The sequence below is a fragment of the Nothobranchius furzeri genome, chromosome 8 (genome assembly GCF_043380555.1).
Source record: "Nothobranchius furzeri strain GRZ-AD chromosome 8, NfurGRZ-RIMD1, whole genome shotgun sequence".
Lineage (NCBI taxonomy): Eukaryota > Metazoa > Chordata > Actinopteri > Cyprinodontiformes > Nothobranchiidae > Nothobranchius > Nothobranchius furzeri.
Window position 1 is genome coordinate 54,043,503 of NC_091748.1, and position 14,195 is coordinate 54,057,697.

At 39.7% G+C, this 14,195-nt stretch overlaps 1 protein-coding gene across 2 annotated transcripts; it reads left to right on the forward strand.

The window, feature by feature from the left end:
* The first annotated feature begins 4,414 nt into the window (after window positions 1-4,414).
* Window positions 4,415-13,565, forward strand: LOC107393232 (cytochrome P450 2J6). Of its 2 annotated transcripts, XM_015971458.3 has the most exons (9): window positions 4,417-4,750; window positions 4,845-5,007; window positions 6,243-6,392; window positions 6,465-6,625; window positions 7,451-7,627; window positions 11,436-11,577; window positions 12,519-12,706; window positions 12,787-12,928; window positions 13,057-13,565. In XM_015971458.3, the coding sequence occupies exons 1-9, from the start codon at window positions 4,547-4,549 to the stop codon at window positions 13,230-13,232; spliced, it is 1,503 nt and encodes a 500-aa protein (XP_015826944.1). In that variant the 5' UTR covers window positions 4,417-4,546; the 3' UTR covers window positions 13,233-13,565. The 2 variants fall into 2 exon arrangements, with proteins under 2 accessions (XP_015826945.1, XP_015826944.1); XM_015971459.3 differs by lacking the exon at window positions 12,787-12,928 and having other exon boundaries at window positions 4,415-4,750.
* The last annotated feature ends 630 nt before the right edge of the window (window positions 13,566-14,195 follow it).

The window sequence follows — 14,195 nt, forward strand, 5'->3', positions numbered from 1 at the left end:
CAGAGGATGGATTCGCCACTCCAGGAGATACTTTCCTCGCTGCATTGCAAGGGATGACATCCGTTGTGATGTAGATGAAAATATGTGGCCAGACAGACAGGAACGTCTGGATGTTACAGAATGAATTACTGTAATTGTATGTTACAGTACTGTGCAATACTGTATGTACTGTTACATGTACTGTATATTGTTCACATTTGTGCACAGCTCTACCAAAAGGGTGATTTTATGTTTACATGTATTCTACAGTAAACAAGTGACTGTAGCATATTTTTCTTTTGCACAATGCTGTAGAATTACAAACACTTCTATACAGTAAAAATGTAAAACGTACATATTCAGTGTCTCAGTTACTCCCAAAACTCCCATAACATCTACAGTAACTTTACTGCACATTTCAAATGGCTGTACAAGTAGGGCATAGTGCTGTCTTGAGCATTTTCAGGTGTCACCAAATATTCTTGCAATGGAAAACACTGAAATTATAAACTGTCATAGTGAAAACATGACAAAGCCATTTGACTATCTTGTTCATAAAGATGGTGTCAAGACTTTTCATTTTGATGGCACCGACAGTTTCATTGACATGAATACTTGCTTTTGAGGAATGGATTATCAATTTTGAGCGTGTGACATGCTTTTGCAGGCTATCCACTAGGTTTTGCAGTTTGCACTAATTGTTTTGAGAAATGCACTAACTGCTGTGCAAATGTTAATAGTGTTCTGAGAAACGCACCAAAGTGACTGAGAAAAACTGTAATTGAAACTGTTCATAGCATTGTGCAACTGGGGAAATACAGTAAAACAAACATTTTACAGCAAACATAAACTCACTCAGACAGTAAACCTTACTGCAGTAGTTATGAAACAAAAAAAAAACTGAACAGACACTGCTGCTTATCAATCATTGATATCTATACGCTCCCGTCTGTCTGCCCACATATTTTCATCAAGATCACAGGGAATGTCAGCTCCATTGATGCATCGGGGAAAGTGTCGTCTGGAGTATCAAATCCATCCTCTGCAGGACTCTGCTGTGATGTCATCACAAGCTGCATCCATGGCTGCTAGCAGGGCCATTTGGGTATGTGGATGCCTGTCATATACCTTCCACCTTCAGGAAGAGAAAAACTCCTCAATTGGATTTAGGAATGTAAAGTAAGGAGGAAGAAACTCCATAAGCATCCTGTCGTGTGCTGCAAACCACTGCCTGACTACAGCAGAGTGATGGAAGCTAACATTATCCCAAACCACTACATACATCGTCCAATTATCACCAGGACACACACCAATTTTCATTAGTGTGAGATAAGGTTCACCTGAGAAAAGTAATTTATGGAGATTTCCATGGAAACTCCTTAAACATAGGGTTTTCAAAATGGGTGTACAAATTGTTTGACAATATGTTCAACAGTTTTGAGTGCAATGACACAAGCAATGAAATCAAGCCTATTAGTTGAAAGGACAATGACTGTTCAGCCGGTACAAGTATAAATAATTGTGACATTCATGATAAAAGCAAGGAGATAGTGATGAATAGCAAGTCAAAAGTGACCATTCTTTAGACATTTGTACTTACTCAACTGCTTCATGTCCAAAGGCATTTGCCTTTGGACGAAATGAACATGAAACTGCCACTAGGTTGTGCCAAAATGACTACAAGTTGTGGAGGTTGAACCAACTGTTGTGCAAAGTTTAATTCTGTTGTGAGAAAGCAACTGAGAAAAACTGTGGATAAGGTTAAAGACCTACTTTTATGATTTGGCTTTTAACTTTGTTGGTTAGCTGTTGCTGCAATTTTTACATGCTCTTATTCTGTTATGTGTATATTGTTGGTTTTTAGCTGTCCCTGTTGGTTTTATCTGTTTTATTTAAATTGTGCAGCACTTTGGTGGCACATGTCATGCCTGTAAGGTGCTTTATAAATTAAGTTTGATTTGATAATTAACTTTAATTAATTTATTTATTCTTTATTTTACCAGGAAGGTCTTTTTGAGATTAAAAACCTAATTTTCAAGGGAGTCCTGGCCAAGAGGCAGCAAAAGTAGATCGATCGATAGATAGATAGATAGATAGATAGATAGATAGATAGATAGATAGATAGATAGATAGATAGATAGATAGATAGATAGATAGATAGATAGATAGATAGATAGATAGACAGACAGACAGACAGACAGATAGATAGATAGATAGATAGATAGATAGATAGATAGATAGATAGATAGATAGATAGATAGATAGATAGATAGATAGATAGATAGATAGATAGATAGATAGATAGATAGATAGATAGATAGATAGATAGATAGATAGATAGATAGATAGATAGATAGATAGATAGATAGATAGATAGATAGATAGATAGATAGATAGATAGATAGATAGATAGATAGATAGATAGATAGATAGATAGATGATAGATAGATAGATAGATAGATAGATAGATAGATAGATAGATAGATAGATAGATAGATAGATAGATAGATAGATAGATAGATAGATAGATAGATAGATAGATAGATAGATAGATAGATAGATAGATAGATAGATAGATAGATAGATAGATAGATAGATAGATAGATAGATAGATAGATAGATAGATAGATAGATAGATAGATAGATAGATCTATTCTAACAATGTGATAAAATGCAACAAGATTTAATACAAGTTCATTTGAAGTTTTGGAAAAAGTGTTTCCTCTTACATGAAAAAGCCTATTGTATGAGAGCCCTTCTAGCCAATCAGAGGTGAGAAAGGCTGGACCTTCCTTGAACAAATTCCAAAAGACTCCTCCCACGGACCCATGGTCGTGAAGTAGATGGGCGTGATGGGCTTGCTAACCCTGAAATAGTTGTTTTTACTTTTTCCCCACCAAATGTCATGAATTATCTATGAATGGCAGGGCATTGATTCTGAATGCACTTCAGTGATTAACATTTTTAAGATCTTGTGGCCCCTGGATTCACAATGCAACATACATTTCAAACAAATATTGTTTTGAGTGTTCTTAAGGGATGTCATACACTAGTGTGCATGTGTGTTTTCATAATTTTTGTGACAGTTTTTTTTTCAGTTTTCATAAAAAAGCCAATTCTCACCAAAAATCAAATAGTGCAAAATCATAAAACAATAGATTAATATGTGCTTTTGTGTGATTATGCACTTATAAATGTACTTATGGCTTACTAGCACCTATGACTGTAGATGACAATCAGAGGAAAGGTTTGCCCATGAGGGTTGGAGGGCGGGATTTAAGGTTAGATGCCTGTGTAGGACGCTTGGCTGAATAAATCCTAAATGTGCTGCAAATTTTTTAAAGTTACAGACAAATTTACTGTTGCATATTGTAATTTGAACAAGTATAAAGCAAATGCAGCTTTCAAAGTTAATCAAAACACAATTATCAAAGAAAGCAGCCATGCTTCAGAAGCAAATGCCTGCAGGTGTCACGATGTAGGTGTGGATGACGGCGGACCATGTGTGGCAGAGCTGACCAGGAGGTAAAAAATGCAGGCTTCAGTAAAAGTAAAATGGTTTTAATGGAGGACTGGGAACGACAGGAACAAAACACAAGGACTACAAGCAACACTGATCTGACAAAGGACAGGAGCAAAACAGATGGTATAAATACAGAAGACTTATTAGGGAAACATGGGCAGGTTAACAAGGGACAGGTGAGAACAATACGGACTAATCAGGGCAGGAGAGAAACACAGTCAGGAGGGCAGGGGCAGAATGTGACAGCAGGACAATTTGTTTACACAGGTGTCCTGGCCTTAAAAGTTTTATATGACTCAGATCAGGGTTTGTTTCATTCTGCAATAGGAATTTGTTTTTAAAATGATTTTTCTTTCTGCCATTGTTTGTTTAAAAAGTGGCATTACATCAACAGATAATAACCAAATCCTAAATAATAATAACAATAACAAAAATAATAATTTTCAAGGCATCCTTTTTAAAAATAAACAAACAAATGAACCATGTTGCATTTTCTTCTGTACTTTCTGTATGTTATACAAGTCAGTGACAGATGCAATCAGCTGGCGGGTTCCTTCTATAGGAAACTTTTAACTAACAGGCATAATAAACTGAACCCAGTCAGAATCTTTACTTTGTGCCTTGAGATGACTCTTGTCATGATTTGGCGCTACATAAATCAACTTAATTGAAAAGCTGAATTGAATTGCCATTTCTTGCCAAAGGGCACTAATGTGCAGCCACAGAAAGCCACTAACCTGCCAACTTTCCAGTTGGAAGGGCAGTGGTTTAGCTTCTTAGCTAGAGTTTAATTACAGTGTAATTATTGCTTAATTTCCGTGTTACGGATGAACTAATCTACACATTTCTTCTTTTATTAGCAATAGAGATCATAGTCCATGTAATTGGTAACATATTTGTTGTGAAACAATCAAACTGAGCCTTATCCTGTTGGAGAATTGGCAGTTCTGATGTTTTCTCCTACAAAGCATTTGCCTTTCATTGCAGAAACAAAAGGCACCTTTTTGAGTTAGACATAGAGTTGTAATTAGTTGTTTTTTTAGTATGGATTCTTTTTTTGCCTCATGTGTATCCTATTTTGAGTGGGATCTAAAAAGTCTGCTCATCTTTATGGTTATTTTTGTCATCTCTGCAGATTTTCTTAGAAACCGTCGACCTGCTGGCTTTCCTCCCGGACCTCGAACTCTTCCAATTCTGGGTAACTTGTTCACCATGGACCAAAAGAGGCCCCATGAGAGTCTCATGGAGGTACCAACTAACCTTCTAATATTTTTAGCTAAGCTTGTCCTCCTATTATGTTTATGAGCCATTATTTTTGTTCTTTTCTGAATGCTCACCTCAGTTGGCAAACACACATGGAGACGTGTTCAGCCTGCAGTTTGGTCAGAAATGGGCCGTGGTGTTAAATGGGTATGAGGCTGTAACCGAAGGCCTGGTAACAAAGGGAGACAGCATGGTTGACCGCCCTTTCCTCACTCTGCAGAATGAAGTAGCAGGTGGACTAGGTAACTGAGCAGACTGCACTTACACACACACACACACACACACACACACACACACACACACACACACACACACACACACACACCCAAACTTGCATCATTTCATTTCTCAGCTCTTTTGTGTGATTACTGGTTAGTGTAAGATTCTGTAATTTTCTGCATTGCAAAATGCGACTGAACTGCTTCTTGTCTGCTTGACAGAGTCTGTTCATGGTATGATCCACGAATATAAAATTCAGACTTCTGAATTCTTGTTTTATTTAAATTTCTAATTGGATGCTCTGATTTTAATTGCTTTGAATATTAAATGTGAAATGAGTATAAATTCTGCAGTGAAGTAATCACAAAACATTTTAAATCTCAATCACGTTGTAGGGAAGGTTACATGGAAACAGATTTTCGTCTCAGCCGGCTGGGTGGAGGCCAGTTGATCTCTTTTCAAAAAGGCTGAAGAGGAACGTATTCTTTGTTCATAATATGTGAGCCACAAAACTCACATGGCTCCACCACGATGATGCACTATACGCCAGCCATTATGTCTGTTAGGAGGTGCAAACATTGATTGTTGTAAAGCGGTAACGCTTCTTGTGAGGAACGTGGCTTTGCAAGACTTCAGGGCTCCTGGGCCGTTTTGAGCCCTAACAGAGTTTAATGTGCTTTATGGAGGCTCAGAGAAGTTTCTGAAAATAATTCTTAGTACAGCTTTAAAAAGTTTAAAAAGAACAAAGCTTGTAGTTTTATCTCAAAAGAAGTCTTTCCTCAATAGCTTTTCTTTGTGCTGGCATTATAAATTCTGTCACTTTTGGAATGCCATGATTACCTTTTTCTTTTTCATTTGTATTCACATTTTTTAATCCAAATTTGTAATTTTTTCTCCCATTTTTATTCTGATCTTTTTCAATCTTTTTTTATTTTTATTGATCTTGTGAAGTGCATTGTGAACTTTATCTTGAAAGGCGCTCTATAAAAGATCATTTCTTCTTTCATCTCTTAGAGTGATTTGCAGTGACTTTAATTGTTATCTGAACTGAAGGCTGAGGCACAATCTAGTTGTCCTGTAATAAACTTAACTTTGTAAACAATGAGCAGTGGTCTGGAACAGGAACAGCTTGAGTAGTACACGTTGTACTTCCATTGAGATGTTTTCAGATCAAACCACAAACAGAGACGTTAAATTTCAACTCCTGATGTTCAGTGAATACGTTTGGCTGTTTTGTTCCTCTTGTTTTTCTTATTAGGTGTAATTTTCAGCAACGGAAACATCTGGAAACAGCAGAGACGTTTTGCACTCTCTACCCTCAGATACTTTGGCTTTGGAAAGAAATCTCTTGAACCTGTCATCCTGGATGAATTCACACATTGTGCAGAAGAATTCAGAGGCTTTAAAAGTAAATACAGCTAAACACATTCACTGTATAGAAATGCACCATGTACTTAAAATGTTCTGATTCATTTTGAAGATAAGCCATTCAATCCACATCTCACCATCAACAACGCTGTTTCCAACATCATCTGCCAGCTGGTCTTTGGTCATCGCTTTGAGTACAGTAATGAGGGTTTCAGGAAACTGATGCTCCTTTTTGACCAAGCCCTCTTCATTCAGTCCTCTATTTGGAGTCAGGTACTGTCTCTTAAAGCTGATTAAAGCTTAATACTGATTGCATGACATTTTGTGTGAAACACTGAAAAAACATTTTAAAAATCTTATTTCTGATTCACGCAGGCTGAACATGAAAATATTCTCCTATACCTTTCTCCTGCATTAGCTTCGGAACGCAAGGATTTGAAAAACACGACAGATCTACGTCACACTGTCACTTAACATTCATGGACTCATCCTTCTTGACTCATGACGGGGAAAGCTGTTGTTGGTTTAGTGCCAGGAAACAGCAGAGAACATCTTGGCTAGTAGAAGCTAACTGTTAGCATTAGCAACTTTGCCACATGGCAGAAATCCTCCAGTTTTGTGTTATTTGTGAAGATGAAACATCCGTGTTGCAAGTCAGTGGAAGTCACGTTCATGGATGTAGTTTTAGGAGGAGGGGGTCAATTTTTGACCCCTGCACTGCATCCAAAAACAATCTGACGCTATAATCAATAGACACTGGCTGAGCATAGGACCAAGTGGAAAACAGCCGCTTGTGTTGAAGCCTGTTTCCCATTACATTACATATTTTTGTATACTTACTGTAAATACACACCCATTACTCCAAAGTTAATCAACCCACCCAACAAAACTTTCATAGTTTTATTAAAATCTATCCAGTGGTTGGTGGTATGTATGCTTGATACCAGCCTTCCAGGCCCAGAATTTAATACCTTTGTTTTAAACAATTCATAATATCACAAGCTACACCTCAGAAACACAGCCATATAAAGGGAATCACCATAATTCGGATTCTGGCAGTTGCAAGAATTGATAAATTGTTTATGTGTCTTTGTGCAGCTCTACAATTCATTCCCTCTGGTGATGAGATATCTGCCGGGTCCACATCAGACTCTTAAACAGATCTGGTGCGACGTGAAGAGCTTTGTACGAGGAGAGCTGAATGAGCACAAGAAGAATTGGGATCCCTCAGAGCAAAAGGACTACATTGACTGCTACCTGAACGAGATTCATACGGTGACCAATGCTACACACAGAGATACTTGTAATAGTCGGCCGTTGTACCAGGAATTAGCATGAGTAGTCAAAAATTCCTTCTCCAAGCTTTATTGAACCTGCAGTCTATCAGACATCCATGTTAAATCTCAGTCCCTTAGTCTCTCTTACCTACCTCTCATTCCGTCTTGCCACCTGGTGGTAGACATACTCACATATTACTCATGAAGATCATTTATGTCTTGTGACATTTTGTGAAGCAGCCATAAATGTTTTTATTTGTCTCTGTGGGCATCATTTCTTTTTTTTTTTTTTTGATATAGAGAAAATTCTCAAATTGTTGGAGAAAAATTGTGAAGTGTTGAGATTAGCTTCACCCTACAAGACTAGTTTTAGACATTCTCATAAGGCTGGCTTTAGTTTTTGGCTTCTTGGCTAATGAGTGTACGTCTGTTTCTCTAAAACATCCATCCATTCATCCATCCATTCATCCAATTCAATTCCCTCGCTTCTGTAGTAACTACCGCCCTATTTCTTTACTGTGTGCAGACGTTAAAATCTGGGCCAAAATGTTGGCGAGACGCTTGGAATTGGTAATACCTTCAATTATTAATCCAGAACAAACAGGTTTCGTCAGGACCAGACATCCATACCATAGTGTGAGGTGCTTACTTAATATTCTGTGTTCATCTTCATCATCTGACACTTGGGAACTGGTCAAATCTATGGATGTGTCATGTTTGGAGGAAGGTACCTAACCCAAGACATGCAGAATGCAACACAGACCAAAAACGGATGGAAAATGATTTATTTATAAAGGAGGAACTTAGGATGCACAGATAAGTCTGTGGTTGGAACTGCTACGACAGCTTAGCGTCTGGAGGAGGGAGAAGTCCATTGTAGGCAGAGGTGTTCAGCAAAACTTACTGTGGGGCGTGTAGATGTTGGCCAGAGGAGGGAGAGGTAGAGAGTCGGGGGAAGCGTGGGAGAGGAAGCATAGGTGGAGAGAAGCGTGGCGTCCTGGTGGATGGGGCACTGGGTTGAGATGAGAGGTGGGTTATGGAGGTTAGTGATATGGTCCACGTGCTGAATATCCAAATCCTGGAGTAGAGGTAAGTATCCAAAGAGGCCGACAGGAATCCTGAAGAGGGGGAAAAAATCCAAATCAGTTCCAGGCGAAGCAAGAAAGGTCAACATCCAAAAATACTAAGAGCAAACACTACGAATAACATTAATCCAAGAAATACTAGAGATAACTCGAGTGGTTGGCTACTACCAAGCTGAGGCAATCTTCCGGCGTCGAATTGTGTCCTCCTTCCACCATAAAAAGGAAAACACCCCGCTGATTGCTGATCAGGAACAGCTGGACCACTCCCTCTCCTGGCAAGAGACTCACAGATGGTTAAGAGAAAGAGAGTACTCACCCCGGCTCATGACAGGATGCTGAAAAGGCTTTCAACCGGGTGGAGTGGCCCTATTTATTTTATACTCTAAAACGTTTTGGTTTTGGTCCCACTCTTATCTCTTGGATTAAACTATTGTATACTTCACCTTTGGCACAAGTTCGTACGAATAATTATCTCTCAAAGCCTTTCTCCCCAGGTCGCGGGACTCACCAGGGGTGCCCTCTCTCTCCATCTTTGTTTGTAATAGCAATAGAAGCGTTGGCGGCAGCCCTTAGGGCGAGTGCCATGAAAGGCATTCAACGTGGTGGCTGTGACAACAGAGTGTCGTTGTATGCGGATGATCTATTGATCTTTATGTCGGACCCAGATAATTCCATGTCTCCAATTCTATCTTTGCTGAGGGACTTTGGACAGATATCTGGATATAAGCTTAACTTTGATAAAAGTGAAATCCTTCCGATTAACTCAGCTGTAATGGCATACCCACTTTCTAGTCCGCCCTTTAAGGCTATCCTGCAAAGTTTTAAATATGTGGGTATCCATGTAACCAAGGACTTCTCAAAACTTTTTAAAACTAACTTTGAACCTCTGTTGGAGCAATTGGCTCAGGATTTGCAGCGCTGGTCTATGCTGTCTCTTTCTTTAGCAGGAAGGATTAGCTGTATTAAAATGAACTTTTTGCCAAGATGCCTGTATCTCTTTCAATGCATCCCGGTGTTCATTCCAAAAAGTTTTTTTCAGACTCTTGACAGTTCTATTTCACAGTTTTTATGGAACAAAAACCTCCCAGAATGCGCAAGAGCCTTCTACAGAAAAGTAAGGACCAGGGGGGCCTTGCCCTCCCAAATCTTCAGTATTAATATTGGGCTGTTAATATTCGCACAATGTTATTTTGGTGTCAGACCAAATCTACAGAGCCAATTTGGCTGCAACTGGAGGAGGCCACATCTGACTCTGCCTCTTTGCTCTCTCTCCTGTGTCTCCCTTCAAATGTTAGCCCGCATTTGTACACTAGCAATATTATAGTTAAAAACTGTCTTAAGATTTGGTCTCAAATGAGGTGTCATATTAAAACCCAGGGTATACCTTTGCACTCACCATTTGACCAGAATCTGCTTTTTCCTCCATCCCTGTTAGATAAAACTTTTGTGGTATGGAGGAGCCACGGGCTGATCCATGTGAAGGACTTTTTTGTAGATGGCGTTTTGGCCTCATTTACACAGCTGTCGCTTAAATACCAACTGCCAAATTCACATTTTTTCCGGTACCTGCAGGCCAGGGACTTTATCAGAAAATATTTTATGGGTTCTCCCATTGTACCTGTGAACACTATGCTAGATGATATGATGGAGATTAAACCCTCCCAGAAAGGAGCGATATCCAAACTTTATAATTTTCTGCTCTCCACGTTTGGGGTGCGATCTAATTACCTTCGTGTTGCTTGGTCTGAGGAACTTAACATGGAGATTAATAACAGCCAATGGGAATCAACCCTAAGGCATATTCACTCCTCCTCAATTTGTGCAAGGCACTGCATACTTCAATGTAAGGTAGTACATAGGATTCACTGGTCCAGAAGCAGGTTGGCTCAAATATTTCCAGGTACAGAATCTAACTATGTAAAATGCAATCAGGGTCCAGCTAATCTTACCCAATACTCGTACTGCACCCTGCAGTCTTCAGCAAAGTGCACTTGGAGAAAATGCGCAGTAAGGCTTCAAGTGTGTGGTACACTAGTGTGCAAATAATTGCGGGATTGCCGAACAGGGGGCATTGAGTCATCGATCGCAATGCATGCAGGGATGCTGGCTGATGTGATGCTTTTTTCAAATACCTTTATCGACAACTTTTAAACAAACAACCAAACAATTATTTGAAATAAATTGAAATTCATTGCTGCTTTGTCTTAAACATTCAGAGCATCAAATAATCATCCTAAAACAAACTACTTTCATTATTAAATACATAATTTCAGAAAAGAAATTTGAGCAAATGCGTGTGTCAAATGCGGTGAACAATTTTCGCACACATATCAGTGAGTGATACAACTAATGGGACTTTAACTTTCGATCTCGCACTCCATCTTTCTCTCACTCATGAACAAGACCCCGAGACACTTAAACTCCTCCACTTGAGGCAGGACCTCGTCCCTGACCTGGAGAAGGCATTCTGTCCTTTTCCGACCCAAGACCGTCTCGGATTTAGAGGAGCAGGTGCTGATTCTCATCCCAACTGCTTCACACTCGGCTGCAAACTGCTCACAAAGTCTGCCTCCAAAACACGTTGCTTAATTTAGTTAACATGATATTTAAAAATTCCTGCCATGTTTATATAGTATTGAATAGGATTGTGCTAGGACTGTGTTGCTCTTTACTGTTAGTAGGCGTAGCACATTTTAAAGTGTATTTGTCATATTTCCTCAGAGTAAGGGGCAGGAAGACAACACTTTTGATGATGAGAACTTGATCATTTGTGTTGTGGATCTGTTTGTGGCTGGTTCTGAAACCACATCCACCACCCTGCGTTGGGGATTTCTCTACATGGCAAAATATCCTGAGATCCAAAGTGAGAGCTTTCAGCAATAATTCATTTTTAACCCTCCCACTGTCTTTATGGGTGACCCCGCGAGGAAAGTTGATGTCACGATGAAGGGTTTGGAGGAGATTATAACCCAAAATGCAGGAACCCCAGATGACACGAGGCAGTAGTTGATATAAAGAAATAATCAGTTTATTTGTAGGATGAAACAAAATATAAATCCAAATGGCAACGAGCCAATAAATCCAAAAATCCTGAGATCCAGGACACAGAAAAAACTCCAATGGAGCACAAAAACCTGAGACTTTGAACCAAAGGCTCACCTAGAGCACAAAGTCTGGGGACGAGACAAAACCTCACTTCGAGCATTAAAACAACGCTGACAAACAACAAACAACAATGGGCCAACAAGACACTGAGACACGACAGGGCTTAAATACACTGGGGCATAATGGGAGGATGATGAGCTGCAGGTGTGAGGGGAGAGAACCAGGGGAAAGTGATAACTAATCAGGGAGGAGAAGCAGGAGAGGACACCAGACCTAACTGGGAAAGGACACACACAGCTGGAGGAGGACATAAACACACACACACCTGGAATAATAGACCTACGGAAATAATGGTGGGGAGACTGAAGGAACACAGGACCTGAGAGGGAATATCTGGAGGGCTGAAGACCAGGGGACACAAGAGGAACACAAAGAGACCCAGACCCAGACCATGACAGTTGACCATTGAGCAGGATTGAGGGTTTATCCCTTGAGGTCCACGTGGCAGGGGTGAGGTGGTGCTCATTCTTCACCCCTGCCACGTGGACCCAAGGGATAAACCATCAACCCTGCCCAATGGTCAACTTTCCTCGCGGGGTTGCACCCATTAGAACAGTGGGAGGATTAAGACATTTCTTTGAGATCAGTAATATTGGTTTCCAAGTGTCATCAACAACCACAATTTATATCTTTGTACAGAGAAGGTTCAAGCTGAGATAGACCGAGTGATTGGACAGTCCAGGCAGCCAACTATGGCAGACCGTGCAAACCTGCCCTTCACCGATGCTGTTATCCATGAGATCCAACGGATGGGCAACATAGTTCCTCTAAGTTTACCGCATGCCACTAACAGGGAAATTCAACTGAGAGGACACACCATCCCAAAGGTAACTATTAAACCAGTTCAGTCAGAGTAAACTGTTTTATGTATTAATACATCCTAATTTGATCAACTAACCTCTTCCAGGGAGTGCTGATAATCCCCAATCTAGCTTCGGTGTTGTATGACAAGAACCAGTGGGAAACGCCTTTTACTTTCAATCCAGGACACTTTTTGAATAAGGAGGGCAAGTTTGTAAAACAACCAGCGTTCATGCCTTTTTCTGCAGGTGAGAACAAATCACTTTGGAATGTCGCTCAGAGGTTTCCAAGAAACAGATGACGGATATCCCAGGGATCTAGGTCCTTTAATTAGGTGCTGATATCTCTACATTGATTTATTTATTTTACATCTTAGGAAAACGTCTGTGCCTTGGGGAGAATCTGGCCAGGATGGAGCTTTTCCTCTTCTTCACCTCCTTCATGCAACACTTCACTTTCTCCATGCCTGCTGGGAAAGAAGTTGTGATGGATTACCGCCCTGGAGTAACTCTGTCACCAGAACCATATGAAATTTGTGCCACTTCACGTTAAGATCCATTTTGCACAACTCATTTTGAGATTTATGACACACTGTCAACGCCACAGCAGTTGTACCTCATAAAGCTGCAACCATTTATCAGTTCCTGTAAATAATCATCATACTTGATAAGATCCACCTCAAAACATAGATTAGCTCAAATTTATCAGAGGATTTAAAGTTGGTGTACTCTAGTACAATGCACCAATAAAAAACAATCCTGCACATGTTCTGCTCCTGCTCAGCCTGTAGAGTTTTTGTTTGTCGATCTTGTTTCTGTTCATCCTAATCCACAAAACGTTTTTATACTCCTTCAGTAACAAATAAAAGGGTCCTTTTTCATCGTTTGAGTGCTTTGTGTGAATTGGTTTCTGCGTCTGGTTTAACATTTTTATATTTCCACTGCTTCCTGCATTAGCAGCACACTCAGTGAAACCAAATATACAGTATGTACCTCATACATATCCTAGAAATCTAGATAGACAGACATTGTTCACTCCCTGAACATTTCAGTTGCAGCCAGCTTCCCGGTTTAGCCAACGGGGTAAGCAAAGCACAAGGAACCATCCTCTCTTTTGACCCCAAGGCCAAAGCTTTCTTTGCAAGCTGCATCAGATGCAAAATAGATCGTACAGTCACATGGAAGATGTCTCAGAGCAGACGGTTTGTGTTTCACCTCGACCCAATGGGGATCGAGAAGACAGAGCACACACACACACACACACACACACACACACACACACACACACACACACACACACACACACACACACACACACACACACACTAAATGTGTCATCAGTAAGAAAATCACATGTTTTATGAAGATTGTATAAAATGTTTTCATAATTTAACAAATGACTTTGCAGTCTGTGTTGCTGTACATCATGAATTTATATTATTTCTATTATCATTATTATTATTATTATTATTGCTGTTATTCAGCTGATGAGTATAAATCTATAAAGAGAGAAAGA

Excerpts from the sequence above, each read along its gene's own strand:
- LOC107393232 (XM_015971458.3), top strand. The coding sequence starts at position 4,547 with ATGGATTCTTTTTTTGCCTCATGTGTATCCTATTTTGAGTGGGATCTA. Across the intron at positions 5,008-6,242 it reads TGAAGTAGCAGGTGGACTAG|GTGTAATTTTCAGCAACGGA; the intron begins GTAACTGAGCAG and ends TTTTCTTATTAG. Across the intron at positions 6,393-6,464 it reads AGAATTCAGAGGCTTTAAAA|ATAAGCCATTCAATCCACAT; the intron begins GTAAATACAGCT and ends TTCATTTTGAAG.